The 23,648-nt window shown below is 40.2% G+C and overlaps 5 protein-coding genes across 7 annotated transcripts in view; 1 reads left to right on the top strand and 4 right to left on the bottom strand.

Moving 5' to 3' along the window:
• scp2a (sterol carrier protein 2a) overlaps window positions 1-3,747 on the bottom strand; it is a 107,300-nt gene extending 103,553 nt beyond the window's left edge. Inside the window, 10 exon segments of the mRNA XM_031563272.2 lie at window positions 432-495; window positions 814-940; window positions 1,073-1,137; window positions 1,573-1,617; window positions 1,620-1,649; window positions 1,652-1,702; window positions 1,980-2,020; window positions 2,022-2,049; window positions 2,150-2,204; window positions 3,594-3,747. Of these exon segments, the coding sequence (XP_031419132.1) occupies window positions 432-495; window positions 814-940; window positions 1,073-1,137; window positions 1,573-1,617; window positions 1,620-1,649; window positions 1,652-1,702; window positions 1,980-2,020; window positions 2,022-2,049; window positions 2,150-2,204; window positions 3,594-3,650 (563 nt within the window). The 5' untranslated portion in view covers window positions 3,651-3,747.
• Window positions 3,748-4,009: 262 nt separating this feature from the next.
• czib (CXXC motif containing zinc binding protein) lies at window positions 4,010-6,608 on the bottom strand. The gene is given in 10 exon segments (XM_031563294.1): window positions 4,010-4,237; window positions 4,401-4,466; window positions 4,759-4,836; window positions 4,948-4,961; window positions 4,964-4,978; window positions 5,286-5,367; window positions 5,819-5,850; window positions 5,853-5,874; window positions 6,456-6,478; window positions 6,481-6,608. Coding segments are annotated over 10 exon segments (516 nt in total). The 5' UTR covers window positions 6,587-6,608; the 3' UTR covers window positions 4,010-4,159.
• A 905-nt stretch (window positions 6,609-7,513) lies between these two features.
• Window positions 7,514-11,515, bottom strand: uck2b (uridine-cytidine kinase 2b). Its single transcript, XM_012817505.3, has 7 exons — window positions 11,371-11,515; window positions 10,165-10,324; window positions 9,880-9,976; window positions 9,643-9,785; window positions 9,438-9,535; window positions 9,277-9,325; window positions 7,514-9,089 (listed from the first exon to the last, which is right to left on the bottom strand). Exons 1-7 carry the CDS (start codon window positions 11,470-11,472, stop codon window positions 8,956-8,958), a joined length of 783 nt encoding a protein of 260 aa, XP_012672959.1. The 5' UTR covers window positions 11,473-11,515; the 3' UTR covers window positions 7,514-8,955.
• Window positions 11,516-11,771: 256 nt separating this feature from the next.
• Window positions 11,772-17,902, top strand: aldh9a1b (aldehyde dehydrogenase 9 family, member A1b). Its single transcript, XM_012817500.3, has 12 exons — window positions 11,772-11,898; window positions 12,050-12,258; window positions 12,533-12,678; window positions 13,121-13,250; window positions 13,933-14,067; window positions 14,592-14,788; window positions 15,082-15,222; window positions 15,677-15,865; window positions 16,055-16,142; window positions 16,344-16,485; window positions 16,896-17,008; window positions 17,555-17,902. The coding sequence occupies exons 2-12, from the start codon at window positions 12,081-12,083 to the stop codon at window positions 17,647-17,649; spliced, it is 1,554 nt and encodes a 517-aa protein (XP_012672954.1). The 5' UTR covers window positions 11,772-11,898; window positions 12,050-12,080; the 3' UTR covers window positions 17,650-17,902.
• Window positions 17,903-18,161: 259 nt separating this feature from the next.
• Window positions 18,162-22,460, bottom strand: zte38 (zebrafish testis-expressed 38). Of its 3 annotated transcripts, XM_042703745.1 has the most exons (11): window positions 22,312-22,460; window positions 22,135-22,198; window positions 22,012-22,048; window positions 21,898-21,918; window positions 20,287-20,313; window positions 20,000-20,067; window positions 19,630-19,778; window positions 19,044-19,288; window positions 18,799-18,844; window positions 18,659-18,696; window positions 18,162-18,394 (listed from the first exon to the last, which is right to left on the bottom strand). In XM_042703745.1, the coding sequence occupies exons 1-11, from the start codon at window positions 22,391-22,393 to the stop codon at window positions 18,344-18,346; spliced, it is 828 nt and encodes a 275-aa protein (XP_042559679.1). In that variant the 5' UTR covers window positions 22,394-22,460; the 3' UTR covers window positions 18,162-18,343. The 3 variants fall into 3 exon arrangements, with proteins under 3 accessions (XP_042559679.1, XP_042559677.1, XP_042559678.1); XM_042703743.1 differs by having other exon boundaries at window positions 21,898-22,048; XM_042703744.1 differs by having other exon boundaries at window positions 19,071-19,288; window positions 21,898-22,048.
• Between the last annotated feature and the right edge of the window lie 1,188 nt (window positions 22,461-23,648).

Genomic DNA, 23,648 nt, shown 5'->3' with positions numbered 1-23,648 from the left:
TACACAACTTGCTCTAACACCTCTGAGGACATGTTGTCACTTTATAGTCCACTTCCGTGTCTAAGCCATTTAAATGTGACACTGGCAAATGTTACAGTGTTGTCACTTGCAAACTGTACGTCCATTTCTTACAAGTGCCCGACACAATACAAAACGTTTTCATGATTAACGTGCATGTTCTAAATTATTCATACGTCATAGCTCACTTGAACGTTTCCTCTGCTTTCAGGGCTACCGCTTACAACAAAAATGAAGGCAGTCTTTTCCCATATCAAGGGGCCCTTGCCCCACATTAAGGAGTTTCAGAGAGAAATATGAGAAATGTAAAAGGAATGTAACACTTAAACGACTTATGAGGACTTTGCTTTCGTAGTCACTATGTATGCACACAGAAACACTCCAATTTCAGAGGTGAGGGGCAGTGAACTCACGGGTTGTTGGTTGAATGCTTATGATTTTTCCAAGCAATTTTGGCAAAGTGTTCAGGTTTAGTGCCTGCAAAATACCAAAATGAAATGTCAACGTCTTGAATTATAATAAAATGTGTACATATGAGAGATTGTCTTGGATAAGTTTAAAATTGTGATTGACAGATGCAATATCAACATAGAATGCAACCGAAACACAACAGCGGACAAACACAAGTGTTTAGAAACATACATAAACATGGCCGCAACAACTTAAAAAAAAATAATAAGTTCCTCCACTTTCAATATGTATAAACATATCAAGACCTAAGGCAATCAAAGAGTTTGTGTTCAATGGCTCTCTTTCCAAACTTCTGAACCACACAGGCCCAACTGTCTCTCTTACCGTACTTCTCCATGTGTTCTCGGCCAGCATTGCCAAACATCTGTGGGGCGAATGGTGCTGCCGCCATCCCGTAGCGATTGATCATGACCTCCATGTGCTTGTCCATTGGATTGGTCCTGTCCATGTACTGCACAAAGAGCCTCTATGAGACTAGCATCTTATATTTCACATGGGATTTCACATTCAAATCAACTCCCAACGACACATTAATGCATCACATGAGGACAGCCATGGTCTGTGCCATGTTACAAACATGTACCTTTGAGGACAGAGAACCCCTCTCCATCTTTTCAAAGCCAAGGGCAAGCACACAATCAGCAAGACCTAAGAGAACACAGGAAAGGAAAACATGTGGAGACCTGTCGTGCTCTCTCAGTCGGGTTCACATTCCATATTTTGTGGAATTTACTCTACGGGAATACTGAAGGAAGATCTAAAATATTGTCTACAAATTCAATTTTAAACTATTCTTGATATAGTAAATCAATCCTATACAATGCAGAGAGAGAAAGAGTTTGACAGAGTCACTGTGATTAAAAAAACAAACATGTGAATCATTGAAAGAAAAATAAGTCCATGACTGATCATTCTAATTGTTAGTGTTATGGGCCCCACAAAAAGTGGCTTAAAAACCTGAACGTGACATTAGTCATGTCAAACTGGATGAACCTCAAAGTGGTACATTCCTTCATTTCACATATTTTCACAGCTGTCTTGTCATCAGTGCATTGACAGTGAGGGCAGGCGGTGATCTCTCACCTCCCTGGATTAACTGGCGAGCCATGAACAGCGCTGTGGAGCCGTGGAGCAGTTGTTGTTCACATTGACGATGGGATGCCTGACAGACCCAGGCTGTGGTAGATAGCCCGCTGGCCACATGTAGAGTCACCTACCAAATAGATAGAAATAGAAATAAATAGAAATAGAAATAGAAATACAGATGGAGAAAAGCAAGTCTAATTGTCGGCATGTGAGCACAGACGCGTGTATCCTTACGCTGAGTGTGAATTAAGAGATTACAAATCTATGTCATTGCATATATTCTCCAATATTAAGTCTCTTAGACTTCACTTCACAACTTCTTCCAATTTAGGGTATTCAACTGAAATGTATTTAGAAGCAAATGTACATGAAACACTTCACAAGATAAGTACAGGGTATCCTACCATAGACGTAGCCCACACAGGCCTGTTCTATGGCACTGTGGGATTCCTGCGTCTGCTAGGGCCTTTTGACCTGCAGTTTAAAAACAACAGAACAAACCATTACAGATATCCGTTTGTTGGATTAATTTATCTATTCATTCATCACTATGATTTTTAGTAGATTACCTTACCTGCTTCTTTAACCATTTCAGGGTAATCAAAGTCTCTCGCCCCGGGCTTCTCAAACTGGAAAGAGATCCTAACATTACTGCCATACATTTGAAGTATCCATTTGACTTTACAGACTGGAAGCAAAAACAAACTCTTAAAAGGTACGTGTGTAGTTTGTGGTGGCATCTATTAGTAGAAATGGAATATAGTATTCATAATTATGGATCTCTTTAAGGATTAGGGTAACATGTTCATACAATTCCTTATAAGTATGTTTGCTTTTTAAAACACCACAAACAGCTATCTAGTCTTCTTAGGAATATAAGAAAATAACTGATTTGAGAAAATTCTTGCAGTTATAAATTTAACTGTGACTGGCTTTAGAACTGTTGCCGTAATGGAGCCTGCTTGACATGGATAGGATGGACAAGTTTCTTCAACTCTTTTTTCGGATGAAACCATGCTAGCTGGAAATGTGGGACAGTTCTGGCAGGGTTCTACTGTGAGCACAAGCAAACTGGTCAACATTAAAACATCATTAAGGCCATAGTTGGGAAGATGCACCAGAGTGTGGTTCTGTCCACCTGTATGATTTCACAGCAGTTCACCATTTGAGGGCGCTCTTGCACTATTAAATGAAATGTATTGCTTGATAGTGGTGAACCATGACCTACTAACAGACATCAAACCTTGAACTTTGAATTCCGATAAGCTGTAAAAACAGTATTGTCAATATATGTACAATTCTTGTAGAGCACGTTGAGAAATGAATGATTGCTCAAACTATGCCTCGAGGTTTAACATGTGTTTTTGTAAATATCATCTAGCTAAAGCTAACTTATATTTGTAGCTATTCCATAGCCTTAGCTACTATCTTAGCTCATCATCAGTACAAGATCACCTTGCATAAGGTTTTAAAGTTGGATGTCTTTTTTATTCTCCCACAGGAATCATTGCTGTTTGGCTAAATTTGTCAAGCAGTTCCAACTAACTCTGCACTAGCTAATCAGGTGCCTTGACATATAAAAGTGTTGTAACTTTACGTACCAGCACATGCCACAACTGGGCAGTCGCACAACGTCAAATAGCTAGAAGTGAATCTTTATCGAAGTAATCAGCTGGCTAGATTGCCAGCTAACTGTTAGTTGCATCAATGAAAGAAACGCTATGGTCACTACTCACTTGTCATAGCACACAGCAAAATATGGATACTTAACATTAGCCTGGCTTTCAGTACAAGTTTCTGGACAATTTGCACTGAAACTCAAACTTGGACGCAAACCGTCTAATCGTTATATCTGTTACATTCAGTAACTTACGAGTTAACGTTAGCCAGTTGTCTAGCTATATCATTCAAAGCCGGGGAACAGATAGCAAAGACTACAATCGCTACAATTTAGCTTCAGTGCTTTTTGTTTGTTTGTTACACCAGCATATAACTGCCATTATCAGTGATAGTCCTACCTTTGTCATTCCCACGCCAACGGAGAAAACTCTTTTTAAATTCTTTACTGGAGACATGTTGGAAGTTGCTCAACCACAGCTCAGAAGGGCACAATGACAGCGGGTAGTTGAGGTTGAACCATAGAGGCTGCAATGAGTACGCCTTTGTTATGCAACTCCACCGTTATGCGTAGCCTGTCATTTTGACAGACCATGCAGAGCTCCAATGTCTATGTGTTATCAATGTTTATATTTGTAATTCGTAGGTTGTCTCATTTTCGCTTTTACTATTATGCAGACTATGTTGAAAACCCAGACACAGTGACAACTTGGATTAACTAAATTAGCGTTAATGTTAGTATGTTAGTAGTAATCATATACATTTCAGCCCATTCAATAGACTATACCAAGTTTAACATCTGCAGAGTAACGCAGAATATTTTCTCCAACTTTATTGTAGATTCAAACACATTGCATCAGCACAACTCATGATTCTTGCAGATTGTCCCTCTTCTTGCTGTTGCTCCCTGCTCCATGTCAAAACAGCATTGACTCAAAGACCCCAACATCAAATGTGGTCTCTGCAATCAACACTTCACAAACTGGTGAGTGACTTCATAGATGCCAACTGATTCTTTGACCTTCTCATCATAGTCTGTCCAATCCTAAAACATGAATAGCCAGGTTGTGTTAGTACTGCTGTCAAGATTCAGTTAGCACCACATAAAAAAACAGTCATTTTTCAAACATATTTAGCCAGGCACATACAATCTAAACTGTGTATGTAATGTTTTAGTGTATAACCACAGTGAAACAAATTGAACGCACTTTCTCCAGGAGGTTGACCTCAGGAAATGGCGTCCCCGACTCTTCTCCCTCTGCAGCAAAGCCAGCCTGGGGAAAACATGGGGATGACGGGGTGTGTGATGAGTTCACTGTTCACTGGGTTCATGGTCAAGGTGTTGCTGAGTGATGTGCAATCTTAAGCGCAAAACAATACAAAATAAATCAATTTATTATAAGAGTAGAAACATTTTAAATGTACACTAGTATTCATTTGTGGACCCATCTGACATTGCAGGTTGTGACTTGCTCCCTATTAACCTATTATTAATAATAATAATAATAATCTTAATAAAAGGTTACTTGTCTTTTTGCAGTGGTGTGACACTCAGAAATGAATCACCTGTGGCTGGAAGTCCACTGGCTCCATTCCTCGACATTCAAACTGCACCATGGTTTTAAATCGTTCACTGTCCTCTGCCTACAGTTCCAAAGAAAATAATATGAGACACACCGAGTCAACAGTGTAAACATGCTTTCCGTCGCTTGTCCAGACATGAGGTGGCCCAGACTAAACTTTTTTTAAACTTACATTATATGGTGTATGGTGTCTTTCAGGATATCTACAGGGATCACGTGAATCATAGGAGAAAGGAGCGTTAGCACAACACTGATCAACAATAGATAGATATCCATATGGTGATATCAATTGCAAATCCACCTACTCAGTTTCAAACAAACATGATTATACATATACACTAAAATGATAGCAGGCCACCCTTTACATTCAGTGTGTGGCGTGCATGAACAACAAACAGTATTCAGAAATTCCTGTCTGTTTGGATATATCCTGATTTACTGACATTTTTCAATGTAGCAAACTGCGTTGCCTAAAAGGACTGTTATAGTTACCACTGCATGGATACTTACCAATTGAGTTATCTCGCGAACACATCTTGCACTTCTGAACCATACTTGCACTTCCTCGTCCTCCTTTGAGTGGTACACTTTCCTGTGGAGAGAAATGTCACAGGATTTACAATTACTCTGTTACAGGCCAGTTTCAACTTAAACTGTGCAAAACAATAAAATAACGAGTAGTCAAAGCTCCTGTTAGCAGTATCTTGGATTTCTTAAACCACCTAGTTATACATTTAAATGGCTATATTGAGAAGAGACATTAAGAAGGAAAAAGTCAGGCGTTCTCTAGAGAACTGTAATCAGCAATAAAACCAGTATGTCAGGAAATATCCAAACAGACAGGCATCCCTGAATACTAAGTGTCCTTCATGCGCACACACCACACACTGAATGTAAAGGGTGGCCTGCCATAATGGCCATGTCTGGATGGAAGTTAGCAAGATAGTCCAACCTCACTTACAGCAGCTTTCATTTAACATCATCATTATTCCTGAGCACAAAGTACAAAAGTTTTTACTGGTATGAAAACTGATTTTATTTACCATGAGGTTCACATACTGCCACTTGTCTTGGACTCCCGACAATTTCCACACTTCAGCTTCAGAACAACCGGAGCCAACATGAAATGCATACACATTTCCAGATTTTCTTAACAGACATTGATACAATATTTATGCAATATTGCCAATGAGTATAGTCCATGTAGGGGCATGTGAGGAAACTACTTTAAATAGCAGGGTTGATAGTAACATGTATGTTTGTGTGATGTTTAACATTTACACTTATCAATCGAGTTCAACATAACCTCAAAACGTTTAATGAAGGCAAACAAGTCCAGTGAGGAGTATATAATAAGTGTAGCAAAAGTACCGCTCTTTTGACTAAATCATTATATGTTCTCGGTCACTGACCACCTAGTAAAAGAAGTATCACAAAGTTTCCTGCTTTCTAAAGAACACAGGATCAGAACATTCTGAAACCATCCCACATGAGAAGCTGGATTCCAACTGAAGAATGAACGAGAGCTAACAAATTGTCTCACGTAGCAGCAGGTCTTTAAACGTACGACACGGGTGAAGATGGTATGACTTTAGCTGAGGTTGCTAATGTTATAATGCAGTTCTACATGGCATATTATGTTGATGTTAGTTTCAGCTGAGCTGTAAATACTAGCCATACCTTTAAAAACCACCGGAAGTCGTCCCCTCAGGTCGCACATTTGTGACATTTTCTAAAGTGGCTTTGAATTGCAGCCCAACTTTCTGTATGAAAATAATTAATGTGATTAATTTGAGGTAAAAACATAACATTTCTCCTGACAGCAATACCTTTTAGCCACACTTACCACCATTTTGGAATTTACTGTTCTATTTACGCGTGCGTGCGCAAACGTGGGCTGTGCGCAAGCGCTGTATGAGTTCTCTGGTGTCATTCATGTCACTCTGAATTGAATAGCTGTAAGTAGTGATGGCAGCCTGACACGGAAGCGCCGGAACGTGCTTCATACCTTAAACTACACCAACCATAAAACCACTGCTTCGAAGGTTGCTTTGGTACGGAAAAATCACGTGACATATTACGTGCGAAACAGCAACTGCTTCTTTCTCCGAATGAACCAGCTGAGTGGTTCACAGCGCCACGCACGAAACAGTCAGTTGCCTCGTTTTGAGTCTGAATTGTAGCGCCTTCAAAAGCATAAAACTTCCGCGCACAACATTGCGTTTGGTGCGTGCACACTAGATTGTCATTGTTTTAAAAGATTCGTGCCACTGTCTAGCTTGGCTAATTTAGTTGCAGCCTTGGCACATCACCAGGAGAGGTCACTGTTACTGAAGCCTCAAGTAATGAACCGATTTTTGAAACAATGTGCCTAATGGTTCAATGCTTCACCAAAGCTTCATTTGCCCATCACTAGCTGTAAGCCTACAAACGCTGCTGAAGTAACAATGGAAACTTCTCTTCAACAGAATTAGTTTTGCAGAGTGAATTCTTTCTAGGTGTTTTTATGTAGTTCATACTTAATATAGTGTTTTTCTCCCCCTTTTCGTGCACGGATACAGAAAATGTCAACAATGTAATAACAGGAGTCAGGGAGGGAAATAATGTAGTTGTCAGAAGCAGTTCCAGGCAAAAAAAGAGATATCAGTTTGATGCACGTACATTTCCACCCCAATAATCTACACTGACATGAATCATATACAACCATTTAAGGTTAAGTGAAGACAGAAAGAATGAGACAAAGTGCAAAATATTTATTTCGCCTTTGAACAAATTATTCATTACAGTTGCCACGAGTATTTTATCAGCCTTATTCATTTGGAAATAATTAGATCACTGGTAGTTCATGTGCCTGCAGGAATCGATCTGGTACACTTGACAGCACCAGCTACCATTTTCACAACAAACTCTCCTAAAAGGCCCACAATTCAATGGAAACTTATACGTGAGGTATTTATCTGTATTTCGGTATGAACAGCGATTAAAAACGACGTCCCAGTCCATGAGAGGACACACTCCATTCTAATAATATTAACCTTCTTATTTGCATGAAAACTCTGGAATACTGACCAGACAATATTTGGCTTTGAGGTCAGCATGACAACACAGATGGCACCTTTCTCCAAGAACAGGTGCGTACATGAGCATATTCATATAGGTCCGTCTTATTCAAGTATTTTCCATTCTCTTATTGTCCCCAGTAACATCTTTGCACATTTTGGGGAAACTCATCAGACATGGCTTTGGAGCAGCTGTAGTTAATAGGTTTAAATTGACTGCAACAGAACAAATGTCCCATTTCCACCCAAACTACCTTGGCTTTTAAAATATAATTGTTAGCATACTATCTTAGCAAAAGTACAAAATTCATCAGTTAAATCTAGCATAACCCTGCCCAGTCTTGAGGCAGAGAGCACTGTGGTAAATCTCCCAAACAAAATTGTAATCCAAGATTGAATTTAGCTTGTTATGATGCTTTTTCCAAACACAATAAAGATAAAAATTTGGCCCCCTAAGTTTAAAACCACAAGCATGTTTTTTTTTTTGTACCCAGTGTTGCAATCAGTTCCCAGACACAAACCTCCTTTAACTTACAACACAGAGCAGGGTGCCAGTCACCAGTGCTGGGAGACAAAGCTGGAACTTCAAAAGCCTTACCGCTAGCTCTCCTCCAGTCACTTTATTGGTTGATGTAGTTTAAGGCGGGACAAGACACAATGGGAAAGCAGTGAATTCGGATAGATTGCTTTTCACTCTACCCAGTTCTAATTCCCCCTAATCAGAAATTTAAAAAACTGAACACCCACCACAAAAATACATCTTGCTTAATCCTCATAGGATAGGATCTGTGTTGCATGTCCTTAGGACAAACCCAGAGGGGAGTTTAACAAACTAGAGATTTCAACTTTATCGTTATGGGAGTTCATATTTGTCATCATAGCTCTTCGAGACAAAACTTCCCGTTACCACTTTTTCCTAGGTAATCCCTCTTTCTTCAACAACTTTGCATTCATAAACAGAAAATACTGTAAAAGCTCTTAGGGAACCAATATCAATACCTAAAATGTTAAACAATACAAATGCATGTCAATGCTGACTAAGGCCATGTCATTTTGCCATGTCCCCTATCCAGAGGCATTGTGCGGTCCTCTTCCTTCAGAAGAGGAGAAAGACTCAAACGTCAATGGGGCCTGCTGGATTCTGAAGTCCTCCGTTTTCGTGGCGGCACGTGACCGTTCATGCAACCGCTCTGCCGTTTGGAGAATCCTCCGTTCAAAATGTCCTGTATGTGCTGCACGATCAAGTTTATTGCCACTGAAAAATGAAAGACAGCTTATACGGGTGCCAGCCATTATTCCATTCCATGGCCCACTGTACATATAACACAAGAGACGAGCCTGTTCTTAGTACCTTGTAAATTGCTGAAAAGAATTTCCCCCCGTATAAGGTTTCATGCAGCTCAAACTATAGTCATACAGTAGGAAAACAGATGCATCCTCACCAAGATTGTCTGCTCCACGGGGGATAATGACATCTGCATATTTCTTTGTCTAGAAACAGTAAATAAATGACTACATACACAAAATAAAACGAACATCTGACTAACAGTAAGCATGAGACAGGTGGCCGATAGAGAGGAACAGATAAGGGTAGCAAACTCACTGGCAGGCAGAACTCTTCAAATGCTGGCTTCACAAAAGTTATATACTGGGTCAGCACCTGCTCAAGGTCTCTGCCACGGTCCTCAATGTCCCTTAAAACTGGCACAAAAAAATATACAATGCATACGGTCATAAATGTGTAACACTTTTTCAGTTTCCATTTCAGAGCCATTGCTTTTTCTCGTAAGCATGCAGGTGGTTCTTACCTCTTCGAGACAGACGAGTGTCAGCATCTGTGTCCACAAAGAGCTTCATCTGAAAGACGTCTCTGATCTCCTGGGAGTAGAATATAAGGATGCCCTCGAACAGCACTACATCGGCTGGGTACAGGGTTACAAACTCATCCTTCCTAAAATCAGCAATGGAAGACATCTATTCCTTAGAATGGCAAAACTGTGGTGATAACATCTCTGAGCTCAAAGAGTTGAAGGTGTTTGTAAGACCTGGAATGGGTGATGAAGTCATATACTGGAATCTGAACGGTCTTTCCCTGAATGATGTCATGGAGTGTCTTCTTGATGAGCTCATAGTCAAATGCATCTGTCAATGCAATTGAAGATTAAACAAATGTACAATCAAGTGTATGAGGCATGGCATCTTGCACAATAAACAAACATATAAAGTCAAAATTAAATTATAAAAAACATGTTTAAAAAAAAATATATTAAATAAATCACAGAACTACTGAAATTACAGGTCATATTATTATGGTTACCATCAGGTCTTACCTGGGTGGTCAAAGTTGAATTGGCCTTTTAGTGCCTTGGCTTTCTGTTCCGGGGTGAGCTCTTTATAGAAGCTGTCCTGGCTGAGCATGGCCACCTGCCGCTGGTGATGGTCGATCTCATTCTGTCCCAGCAGCTCCATAATCTTCTCACAGACTGAAGACTGCCAGAGTGAAGTAAAAGTAAATTTCATGCAAGTTCATTGGTTTTAAATTAGCACGAAGAACTTATAGAGGCAAGTATATTGCCAAGCAATATAGTGTGCCAACTCATGGGGTTAAACAACTCTGGTGTCAACCAACACCTCATTCCATGTAAGGGAATTCCATGGACATGTGGCACAGGTCCAAATTAACTTAAGAAAATGGGGCACCTCATAAAGTTTTGGACGACTTAGGGACCTGTTGTATTACATTCATTTACGTGATATAAAGGCTGGTACGTTAACATTTCATGTCTTTTTAGAATATAACATAGATTGGGTACCTACAAAATCACACCGTGACTACATAATGTCTCTGCCCCATCTTGTAAATATTCAGCATATCTTATATTCACACCGAAGCATTCTATTTGCTTCCATTTCCTTACACGGGGTTAATCACTCTTTAGGCCACCAACGTCATTTCATAAACATTAACGTATACTTCCTCCTCCCAACGAGCTTTCCTGGTAACGTTATCTAGCTAACATTATCCCATACCCCTGACCAGATGAACATTTGAAGTCGCACGTGTCAGTACTCTAATGTTATCGTCAGGTGGAGTACAATTTCAGTAAGGAAAGGGAAAAACAAACAAATAAACAAACATTTAAACTGCAATTGAAAATTGTGTGGCTGTGCCACTTAGCTTCTAGTCAACGTTAGCTATCGCTATGTAATGTTACCTACTTAGCTAGCGATTCAGCGAAGTTCGCGGGTCCCCAACACGTTAACTTTGTCGGGACCGACACCGAGAACTACAATGAATATGCTATGTGCCTTATATAACTATGTACAAAAGACCTCGTGAAAGACATCTTGAACTTGTCAGTTGAACTTGTAGAAATCAATAAATACAGCTGGCAGATGATGCTGCACTGAACGGCCTGCTGATTGAATACCACCGGGATCCAGATTACTGTCTATACAACATTTCAAAACCAAATCGCTTTCTCCAAGTAGGGGAGAAAAATCCAAGTATTGGTGGTCCAAATATAAATGCTAACCTTGCCACTAGCTGTACCTCCAGATACGCCAATGAGAAAAGGTTGATTGTTTATCTGTTCATTTTCAGAAGACCGGAGCCGTGCTTCACTGTCGCCAGCCATGCTTCCAACTGGGCTCAGCAAACAGTAAGCGCAACCCCTTTATAGTTCCGATGTAGAAGCACGTCCCACTACCCCTCTCCTTCAACGGCCCCCCATCTAAGCGTTCTGATTCGGTTATAAATTGCACTTTGCACAAATGAATATATATCCAATTGCCATAAGCATGCATGTGATAGCATGTATTCCTTAAATTGACCCAGATGGCTTCATATTTTATATTATGATAACAAAGAATTTCATAGAGAAGCACCTGCTACGTCACTTCCAACTCAACCTATCAGCATTGAGATGTCATGTTTTCGATGTCCCGCCCTCAAACGATTATCTAAATATTATTTCGCAAAGGAGTAAGTTAACGTCCAAACAACGTCTAGATGGGAATGTGACTACCAGGAAGTAAGACGAATAACAGTGTTACTAAAGCAGGTAAGGGAACTTTGCTGTTCTCTGAAGTGTATCTAGTTGCTCCAATTCTCCGAACATGGTTGTCTAACAGTTAGTTCTTGTCTTGATGGTCTATAAACATAAACTGAAAATACTTCTTTGATGAATAATCACAAAACAATCGTCTCTTCAGGTGTGCAACCTAAGTCGTAAGCACAGCAAAGATGCCACTTGTTAAGCTTTTGGTCCAGAGACTCCGTGTGCCAGCTTTACAGCACGGGATCTCTAGAAGTGCCTCTTCGGGTGCCATGCTTGTCAAAGACCCTCTCAACTTTTGGTGTGCCGGTCGAGTGAAACTTAATGATGCCGCAAATACAGAGGCTGTTTATGAACCTGCCACTGGTATGTAACAGTATGCATCAGGTCTTTGTTTTTGAGTATAATGTGTCGGTCTGTGCAGGATCCAATTATTGAATGTCCACCATAGACTTTGGTCAGTTGTTGACACATGGGTCACATGACGGTATATCGAGCAATATTGAACCATAGGGGAAGCTGCATGGTACGCTCATGTGTGATTATCACATGTGATATAATATCTTAAGCTTTAGGTCGTAATTGGCTTCCAGTATTGTATTGCACATTTGAAGTATGTGACCAAATGCTTTGGCTTCAGGGCGAGTTCTGTGCCAGCTGCAGCATTGTGGACCAGAGGAGGTGAACCAGGCAGTGTCAAATGCACACTCAGCTTTTGGGGTTTGGAGTAAGATGTCAGGGATGGAGAGAGCCAAAGTAATGCTGGAAGCAGCTCGCATTATTGAGGTAACTCAGCAGTTGCGGTTAGATGTGAGCCTTGTGGGTAGTATGGGAGGATAGTATGGTTACTATTTCAAATGCATAATCAGAATCAGAATCATCATTATTGGCCAAGTACATTTCCACATACAAGGAATTTTTCCTGGGTTTAATTGCTCTCAATGTACTTAAACTGAAAAATATGCATGCAACAGTTTAGGATAATAAATAAATATAATATATAATATAATAATAAAATATAATAATCTGTCAACTGTTCACTAGAGTGACGGCAAGGGGGAAAAAACTGTTCCTGTGTCTGGTGGTTTTTGTGTACATAGTTCTGTAGCGCCTGCCAGAGGGGAGGAGCTGGAACAGATTATGTCCAGGGTGTGAGGGGTCTGCAATGATTTTCCCTGCCCGTTTCCTAATTCATAATAAAAACTAATACTGTCTTGACTGATGACAGTGTCGAAGAGAGGAGATCGCGGAGGCAGAAGTGGTGAACAACGGGAAGTCCATCACTGAGGCCCGTCTGGATGTGGACTCTGGCCGGCTGTGTATCGAGTACTATGCTGGGCTTGCCTGCACACTGGCAGGTTGGTGCTGATTCCAATACAGAGGGACATTACAATCAAACATTGTGACATTGCTTTACCTGTTAGTTTTTAGATAGTTGTAATATTGTTGTTATGTTATATGTTGTCCCTCGTCGCACCAACAGGAGCAGCACTCCAAATTCCGTTGTATGCGAATACAATTACAATAAAGGCTTTTCTATTCTATGATTCATAGAGAATACTAGTAGTAGCTAGAACAAATGGAAGGCCTCTCGTTGGTGTTTTGCTGGTTATTTAAGAATCTCATTCAGGTGGTAACCATTTAGAAACTGATACAGATGACAGCGAAAGCAGTCTTACGTGGACATCACACACTAGGTAGGGGTGGGCAAATACGTTAACAACAGATCAGAACCACATACTCTCGATTACGCACAGCACATGGACTCAAAAAACACTAACACAGGCTAAAAAATACAAGTACAAACAGAAAGAGAATATTAAGCACAGGATTAAACATTGTCATTCTCTCCAACACAGACGTACAGCATTATGGGGCACAACACATCACCCACAACATTATGGGAGCACACAACCCCTGTGCATGCTCAGTTCCTTCTGTATATAATACAAGAACTGTAACCCTGAGAATGGAAAATCAACCATGTTTGCATTAAGTGTATGGCTTTACTAAATGTGAATGTTTGTTTTCCCATCCTAGGACAGCATGTCCAGTTACCTGGAGGTTCATTTGCATACACCCGACGCGAGCCCCTTGGCGTGTGTGTTGGGATCGGAGCCTGGAATTACCCCTTTCAAATCGCATCCTGGAAATCAGCCCCAGCCCTTGCTTGTGGTAACACTTTACCTTTCAGAGAGAGAGAGAGAGAGAGAGAGAGAGATAGAGATAGATAGATAGATAGATAGATATATATATATATATATATATATATATATATATATATATATATATATATATAATGCCTTATAACAAACACCTCTAAACATGAATAAGATGTTGTAAGCTTAAAGGTTATTCTGCGATTCATGCTATTTGAGCTCAACAGCCAATCAAATTACACCCCTCCCTTCCATATTCCTGAAGAAACGTGTTGATTGGTTGGAATAGTGTACGAGTTGGTCCAAGGCACTTTGTTTCCCATTGACAAAGCCAGGACTGTGTATGAAATTGAGGACAAAATGTGTACAAAATGTTTTTGTAGCACACACACAGAAAAGACAGCAAGCAGAACTTGAGGAGTAATTCGCTGAATTTGATTTACAGTGTATAGTCCAGAGACATTAGTATACTCCTAATGTCTCTGGTAGTAGGCCTACATGTTTGATAGTGTTGATCACTGGAATCTTTTTTTTTACTAGGAAACTCCATGGTTTTCAAGCCATCCCCAGTGACCCCTGTGACAGCAGTTTTTCTGGCTGAGATCTATGCCCAAGCTGGTGCCCCCGACGGGTTATATAACGTAGTGCAGGGTGGGCAGGAAACGGGCACGCTGCTTTGCCACCATCCTTCTGTGGCAAAGGTCTCTTTTACAGGGAGCATCCAAACTGGCAAGAAGGTAACACACTGCCTGTTCTTCTTCAGGGGGGAAATGTTTTTTGATTTCATTAATTGTTTAGCAGTTCAAAAGGGAAACATGACTCACCCCAGAATGTCATGTAAAGTATATAGGGAGAATGTACAATGTCTACACAGTTCTGTGTATAACATGCACAGCATAAACATCAACAGCACTGGGCTTACACGGTTACAAACAGCACTTGGCTACAAACAGAACGCTCAATGTATGGGTCACCATGAGCAAAGTGACCCGTTTTGATATTTAGTTTGTGCTCCTTCCTCACTCTGCAGATTATGGAGATGGCTTCCAGCGGGGTGAAGCCAGTGACACTGGAGCTCGGAGGCAAGTCTCCTCTCATCATCTTTGAGGACAGTGACTTGGAGAACGCTGTCAGAGGGGCACTCATGGCAAACTTCCTGTCTCAAGGCCAGGTACAGAAAAGGAACAGTGGACCATGAAAATCAATGTGACACTTTTGGTATGTGAGCTGGGTTTGGGGGGGGCAGTGTGGTGGCTTTATTAACAGAGATCAGGGTATCCCCAAAGACACTGAAGAAGTATACATTCATATATATATATCTGTATATATGTTCCAAACATGACACAGGGGTAGTATGTAGCCTTAGTGCACACTGCAATAAGCTGTTAATTAAAGCTAAAGAGGTGGCTTATGCTTGTCAATTCTCGTCAAAAAACTCATTATGCATTTCATATCTCAAGGGTTTTATAGTGCAGATACAGGAAAGAAAGTCCTTTTCTGTTGGCTTAGTAGAATTGGGGATGGAAACATTGCAAATACTATCAGAGTGGAATGTAATTCTTCCACCTCTGTCGGTCCGTCGCCCTCCCTGTATAATGCATGATCACCCCCCTTCGATCTTTCAGGTTTGCAGCAATGGAACTCGTGTGTTTGTTCAGAGGAAAATCCTGCCTCAGTTTATAGAGGAGGTGGTGCGAAGGACTAAAGCCATCCAGATCGGAGACCCCCTGCTGGAGCAGACTCGAATGGGTGCTTTAGTGAGCAGGCCACACCTGGACAAGGTGCTGGGATTCATCCGCCAGGCTAAGGAGGAGGTACCTTTGAATATTGAATTACATTTTCAAAAGGCATTTCATTTCATGTTGTGCAATACTTTTAACAGTTTTTTAAAAGATATATAGGAAGCAAAACATTAAATGTCTCATTTACATTTCTGGCGAGTCTGCATTAAACATTGTATTTATAGGTTCAGTTATGTGTCAGTGTGATCATGTTATTTCCAGGGAGCCAGGATACTTTGTGGGGGAGAACCCATTACCCCTGCTGACCCAAAGCTCAAGAATGGCTACTACATGTCCCCTTGTGTGATAGGTTAGTTCTTTTTGTGCATATGGAGTTCTGTATAGGGGTGTCTAAGTCCTTTGCCTTAGAGTGTTATACACAGATACTCTTCATTTTAAAGTATTATTTTAATATAGTGATAAAACTGTGTTTTAAATGTGTCTGTGGGGTGTAAGCTTTATATACGAAACTCTTTTAAAAACCAACTTTTGTTTGTGTGGTTGGCTACAGATAACTGTACGGATGACATGACATGTGTGCGGGAGGAGATCTTTGGGCCAGTGATGTCTGTATTACCATTTGATACCGAAGAGGAGGTGCTGCAGAGGGCCAATGACAGCACCATGGGTCTAGCAGCTGGGGTCTTCACCAAGTAACAAAATCACATTTCCACATTTCACAAATCATATTAGGAGTATAATTCATTGTTGGAAAGTTGCATATGCCTATTTAGTAACTTCAACATGCATTGCCACTATTACATTTCAAGCCACCATCAACAAACTCTTAAGCTGTACTTCATTAGGGGTATTTTATTTTAAAACGGCATTTGAGTACAGCTAGGAATATGATTTGGATGTGGTGAGCTTCCTTGACAACTATAGCAGATGCATAAATGAGTGGTCTATATTTTAAACTACAGCCCTAGCATGTGTGCATTAAATCTCTATAGCATGTGTGCATTAAATCTCTATAGCATGTGTACATTAAATCTCTATAGCATGTGTGCATTAAATCTCTATAGCTGTGTCTTTCCCCATTATTTTGTCGCTCGCATTGCAGAGATGTGAAACGTGCACACCGCGTGGTGGCGAATCTGCAGGCTGGCGCCTGCTTCATAAACAACTACAACATCACACCTGTGGAGGTGCCATTTGGAGGCTACAAAGCATCAGGTTTGCACACATGCACCTACACATGCCTATACATTCAGCACCTACACATGCCTATGTTTCTAAGCTATACATTCAGCACCTACACATGCCTATACATTCAGCACCTACACATGCCCATACATTCAGCACCTACACAGGCCTATGTATCTAAGCCTATACATTCAGCACCTACACATGCCTATGTTTCTAAGCCTATACATTCAGCACCTAGACATTCAGCACCTACACATGCCTATGTATCTAAGCCTATACATTCAGCACCTACACAGGCCTATGTATCTAAGCCTATACATTCAGCACCTACACATGCCTATGTATCTAAGCTATACATTCAGTACCTACACATGCCTAAACATTCAGCACCTACACATGCTGATATGTCTGAGCCTATACAGGGTCTTGTACCAATCTGTTCGCACTGCAAAGCCATTAACTTCTTTTAAATTAAATGTAGCTTGTTTATGTCATTGTAATAATTTAGAATAATTAATTTGGTACCTGTCTTGGTGTGCTCTGAATGGACATTTGTTCCTGCATCTGTCACAGGTATAGGAAGAGAGAATGGCCAAGTTACCATTGAATTCTACTCTCAGCTGAAGACAGTGGTTGTAGAGATGGGAGATGTGGACAGTCTCTTTTAAAGACGGGTCCTGTGAAGACACATATCAAGCTGCTTGAACGTGCCATGAGCCTCGACGCCGTTAAGGCTGGCCACCTATCATCGGCGCAGTCGTGCCGTCTATATTGTGGATGTGCACTATTATGATTGACCACAAAGTGACACTATTGGGCTGAAGTGTGCTTCATCAAGGGGAACAACATGAAGCATTTGATGTCCATATTGCCTCATACACTTAATTAGTAGAAATATTATTACTGTTCCAGTTTTTGAGATGGGACTGAATGAATGTTTACACAAGTATGTCAAAATGACCAAGATGCATCATTACTGATTATTCATGCCGGATTACCCTGAGCGGTACACAATGAGCTTCTAGTAAATCAATGACTAAGGAAGACAGAGAGAAGGAATAATCAAAGACCATTTATATATTTCATATTGGGTTCAGTGGACAACACATGTGTCAAACATGAAGAGTAAAAGACAGCAATGATCACTCTTTAATAATTATAATTACTTCTTTACCCTCTGTGAAAGAGCCTTAAAAATATATCTTTTCCATGTCTACAGCAACTCAATATCCTTACTTACTACTTGTAAATAAATAATAGTTTTCCAAATTTGCAATACTACAAATAAATATGTGATAAAAATGACAAGCACGTGCTCGTCACTCTACACTGCATGCAATCAACTGTCAGTCCATATCCACTTCATAGTTCTTTTCTTGTTCTCTTGATTAGTTTGTTGCCCTGAATTTTCCTCTGTGCAAAAAGAAAAAAACAATTTTACCAGTAATCTAGTGGCCATGTTATGTCGTACTATGAAAAAGTAATTTGGTTGTAATTATTGTATATTGTTCACTGGAAAGAAGTGATGACGGTTCCAGAGAAATCCATTAAGGAAACTCACATCACCTCAAGGTGAGGAAACTTGATACGTACAGGATCATGTCTCATGAAGACAATGGATTCATTCTTGTTCTTGTTCTTTTTTTCAAGAATAGAAAGGATTCTTTCACTGGTTACCTTAATCTTTTGGGGTTTCTTGAACTCTGCAGCGGACTCTACAAAATGGGAATAAAACAAAAATGAATGAAGATATAATTCCTTTAGAAAGGTAACAGAATAACCAAATGTTACAAACTGCGGTATGGCTGTGTGGCTACCTTCATCAGATGACAGGTTGTCAGCGGGACATCCTATGTGGGTAGCCTATCCAAGAGTTAAACAAAGTTACGTCACAGTCCAAATCAGTCTCTGCAACTAATTAGACTGGATATGGTAATACAACAGACTTTCCTGAATAGTAATTGGACAGCTAAATCAATGGCTATGCAACTGTAAGCTGTTCCCAGCTCATTCATACAGATAAGAGCAACAATGCAACAGTAATTGTTGCAAACACAAATGCCTTTTGCTGTAGATCTCTGGAGCACACCTCGGGGTCAGAGGTCACAGGCACCTTCCCAGACTCCCTCAGATGGCTGCTTTCCTGGAGCTTCCCGGCGCGTTGCTGTTCAGCCGCCACGCGCACCTTCATGGCGTGGAACGGAGTTTGCAGCTCACCCACTTTGAAGTGGACCGCTGTGCCCTCAAACCACAGGTCATCACACACACCCTCTTTGAACCCCGGCGGATCATAGTCAGAAGGCGTGACTGAGGGTAATAAAAGTACGGATGAGAGAGAGATGGTGAACTTTGAGCCGCATGCTCCTCTTGATAAAGTCGGGTACACCCTGTTATCTGCCTCTCACAGTCTGTAAATCAGGCCACTTTAAAAGCTCTGCAAGTTCGATCAGTTATTAGAGTTCTATCAATACTATGCATTTTTTCACCTAACCTTTAAAATATGTGAGCTGCAACCTAGGTCTACATAACTGGTCTATGATGTAAAATTAATTAATTGAGGCAGAGGATAAAACCTATTCTTGCCAAAAAATACATGTTAATACAATTAAAAGGCATTTTTACAGGACATGCAGGATCATTGTTTTCACCATCATCATAGTAGTAGAGTCTCATGGTGAGGGACACATTGCTTGGGAGAACATCCAGATTTTGCATGAGGAGGAACAACTTCCTGATGAGAAGCACAGACGCCTTCTTTGTGTCCTCCATGGTCACTCTCATCTCAACCTTCTCGTTTCTACGGAAGCCAGAACGTAAACAAACACGAGTGTGGAAGCAGGAGCACGAGTACACCTAACCTATAAGCTGTAGAACTCAGCTGTCTGAAAATACTGTTAAACGTTTAAATTGTTCTACGTACTTTCTGTATATCCCCCACCCCAAACAAACCTACTGGAGATCATGTTAAGGTACTGTAACACTTGACATGAAAATTACAGCAACAGTCAACTTTCTCACCTTAGAAAATCCATTTGTGGCCCATCCTCTGTGTATACAAATTTAAACTGATAGGACTCAATGATGTGCTACAAGCAAATGAACAAAATGAAAATGTCATCAAAGTCTGTGTAAATTAAGTGATTCTGCTCTTTACTATCGTTCATTGTAGCGCTTAAACAGGGCAATATTTTACGTTCACTTATAGGTGACATTACAAACTGTTCCAGACATTACAAACTGAAAAACTGACAGGCCTACTAATGCCAAAGGGCGTGGCAATGATATCATCGAAACAACAGACTTACATTGACATCTGCAGTCTTTGGGCATACCTGGGTAAAAAAATAAAGTGAAAGAGTATTTTAAGAACACTGGCGAGCTTACTGAATCCATCAATCAATGTGCAGACTAAAATTGTATAATTCTATGCTACCAGGGTTGGGAAATGTAATAGGTTACAGATTATTAGTAAATTAAACTAATGACTGCATCAAAGTAATGTAACTTACATTACATTTGTAATTACATTACAGTTGATAACTCTTTGATTGGCAGACGAGAGGCGGTGCTAATTCAAATCAACCAAAACAATGTGCATAGTGCCAAATGAATGGAGCCTGTATAAATGGCAAAAAGATAAAACAGCAACTGATTGAATGTTATATTCTTCTATATATAAGCTTTAAAGCTTTTTGCTGAAAATAATATAAACTCCTCAAAAAAAGTTCGGAAACGTTATTTCGGTTGATTATTCCTCCCCTTTAATAATACCAATTGGTATTGTATTTTATATCGTTGGAAAGCCTGATTAGTCACCTTTACAACGAGGTACAACTTGTAAGGATCGTGCATTCGTGGAATGAGCAACACAGCTAACCGTGTGGGTAGTGGCCCAAATTTTTTTGCCAAAATCCCCAGCAATATTCTTCTGTTGGTATTCAGTGAGATATCGGAATGAGATTCTGGAGCCAGTGGCGATCCCATATCTCCAGAATCTGGGACCTAACTCCATCCTCCAGGATGACAACGCTCGCCCCCACAGAGGCAGGATCATCACAGAGATCCTCCAGAATTTGGGAGTGGAGAGGATGGAATGGCCTGCCGTAAGTCCAGACCTCAACCCAATTGAATACTTGTGGGATCAGCTTGGGCGTGCTGTACGTGTCAGAGTGACCAACGCAACCATGTTGGCAGACTTGCGACAAATCCTGATTGAGGAATGGGATGCCATCCCACAGCAGTGTGTGACCAGGCTGGAGACCAGCATGAGGAAGAGGTGCCAAGCCGTTGTGGATGAATATGGATCTTCCACACGCTACTGAGGTCCCTGACAGTGTAAAATTAATAAAGTGTAAAAATGGCCAATATGTTTTGTTTTTTCCTTATTACTGTGAGAGAGTGCAATCATCCAATCCACCAAGCAACTCAAAACAAGAGTGAATACCAACAGAAGAATATTGCAGGGGATTTTGGCACATTTCTTTTGGGCCGCTACCCACACGGTTAGCTGTGTTGCTCATTCCACGAATGCACGATCCTTACAAGTTGTACCTCGTTGTAAAGGTGACTATTGTAAAATACAATACCAATTGGCATTATTAAAGGGGAGGAATAATCGACCGAAATAACGGTTCCGAACTTTTTTTGAGGAGTTTATTTGGATGCAACCTCTCTGAGTCACCAACATTTTGATTAGTAACTGTAATTGAATTACATAGTTTTTCTCAGTAACTGTAACAGATTACATTTTGTAACTTAATTACATAACTCCCAAACATACATAACTCCCAACCGTCTATGCCACACTAATAATGTAGCTTCACAAAATATAGAACCTCTACTTTAAAGACAGAGGTGGATAGTAGACAGCATTTTGTTGTAAATTAGTTTCATATCTTACATATTCTCCTACTTACCCCAATGAACACAATTTGCAACTGTAAACCAACAAATGAACATACATAAGGAACAAAACAACGTACATTATAATATTCTTTATTTTGATGACGATATGGAAAATGAATGCTTACATATGACTTCTCTAAAGCATCAAAACACCCCATCATCCTGGAAAACAAAATAGCAATATCTTAGTTAGATTGATTACCTTTCTGAAACATCTTCTACATCTAGTCAATAATAATTACACTTACCACCTCACAATTTTGCAGGCCCCCGCTGAGGAGCTGTCTTCTCTCAAAACTTTGACACACAAGTCTGCCAAAGGAAAGATAGTACAGAGGAACAACAATGTACTGGGCATTGCACATTTAACTCTGACTCCAACCACATAAGTAAACAATCATTTGTATCCACAAATCAAAGCTCACCCTCTAAGTAGCGTGACCGGTAGGCATCCTCTGGGAAAACACCACGCAAGTAGGTAATGGAGGACACTGCAAGGGCCATCATTCGCTTCACGAAAAGAAGCGACTGTTCTTGCGTTTTAAGTTCATTGTTGAACAAACCAGTCCACTGTGAGAGTAAGTTTAGGCAATAATGTGTCATTTAAAATATTATTAATATGTAAAAACAACGATTTCCTGGACATCGTTGACAGAGTATGAAAGTGAAATATATGGCATAGTTATTTCTAAACAGTTGGTTAATGCTTGTCAAAAAATGGTAACATTATCATAGCTATCTTAGCCCAAACCTTATTCTTCGTGGCTGTTTGACTAACCAGCTAGCTATCACTAAGAAACGACAAAACCCAGATAAATTACACTCTAACAGAGCATTATAAAGTTACTGATGGCGTACATGCTAGCCGTATTGACTTTTTCCATTTTAATTTTCCATTTCCAAAAGGAAGGTAATGTTAGATACGTTGATTTCAGTTGATAAGTGTAACCCTCATAGATTACGTTAGTTTAGGTTAACAAAGATACCCTAGGGAAGCTAACTAGCTAATCTCAATAAAAACATAGAACTTCGAAGTAATCTCACCTCTGCATTATCTTGTTTGGTTGGCATTTTTATAGCAGTGGCCATTTTGTAATTTGTTATCTTGGTCCCTTATTGCTGTGAACTACAGAAAACCCAGAAAAATTAAGAAAAACTGATGCTGATTTCTCCTAAACTTTATGACTTAATATCCATCTACTAAAGGGATCTGTGTGCTCGCGCATGGAACAGCTTGTCGAAGAGATCGTCCTTTCCTCACAATACAAACCGCCAAACCCACCGCACTCACAATTTTGTCAGCTTTGGAAATCGTGCTATTCTGGTAACAAAGGTCTATGCTTTTGACAGGTGCATTAGGTTGATGTTGTACACCCAAACCCCTTCTCCAAATCATATTTGACAGCCAGGCTTACACATTTAAGCCTCCAAAAGGGGAGAGATCCATAAAAAGACTAGCATTATAGTCTCAAACCAATGACTAAAAAGCAGTCACTGGTGTCATATCATTATTGGTCTCAACAGACTATGCTGCATTTAACTCAGTGCGTAGGTTGCAGATCACAGGGAAGCCTAAATTAAAATAAATTACGGAGTCCTGTAAAATGTGTATTTTTTGTTTTATCTTGTTAGGACAAATTATCACAAGAGGGGAAAAACAATCACCTGGGCCTCCGTAAAAAATAAAAATAAATTCAAACTTATTTCACACGGGATATTGTAAATTGCCAAATTATGATAGTGGACAAAGAGACAAAGAAGG

This window comes from Clupea harengus, chromosome 25 (genome assembly GCF_900700415.2).
Source record: "Clupea harengus chromosome 25, Ch_v2.0.2, whole genome shotgun sequence".
Lineage (NCBI taxonomy): Eukaryota > Metazoa > Chordata > Actinopteri > Clupeiformes > Clupeidae > Clupea > Clupea harengus.
Note: the sequence above shows the minus strand (reverse complement) of the source record. Positions and strands in the feature narration are given on the sequence as shown.

Bases quoted from the DNA above. Each gene is read 5' to 3' on its own strand.
- uck2b (XM_012817505.3), bottom strand. From the start codon at position 11,472: ATGGCTGGCGACAGTGAAGCACGGCTCCGGTCTTCTGAAAATGAACAG. The intron at 9,536-9,642 runs GTAAGAACCACC...TTTTTGTGCCAG, and splicing joins CACTCGTCTGTCTCGAAGAG to TTTTAAGGGACATTGAGGAC. The intron at 9,090-9,276 runs GTGAGGATGCAT...TTCATTTTTCAG, and splicing joins CCGTGGAGCAGACAATCTTG to TGGCAATAAACTTGATCGTG.
- aldh9a1b (XM_012817500.3), top strand. From the start codon at position 12,081: ATGCCACTTGTTAAGCTTTTGGTCCAGAGACTCCGTGTGCCAGCTTTA. The intron at 15,866-16,054 runs GTACCTTTGAAT...TGTTATTTCCAG, and splicing joins TCCGCCAGGCTAAGGAGGAG to GGAGCCAGGATACTTTGTGG. The intron at 17,009-17,554 runs GTTTGCACACAT...CATCTGTCACAG, and splicing joins TGGAGGCTACAAAGCATCAG to GTATAGGAAGAGAGAATGGC.
- zte38 (XM_042703743.1), bottom strand. From the start codon at position 22,393: ATGATGGCCCTTGCAGTGTCCTCCATTACCTACTTGCGTGGTGTTTTC. The intron at 20,068-20,286 runs GTAAGTCTGTTG...ATTTGCTTGTAG, and splicing joins CAAAGACTGCAGATGTCAAT to CACATCATTGAGTCCTATCA. The intron at 18,845-19,043 runs GCATTTGTGTTT...ACTCTTGGATAG, and splicing joins CCAGAGATCTACAGCAAAAG to GCTACCCACATAGGATGTCC.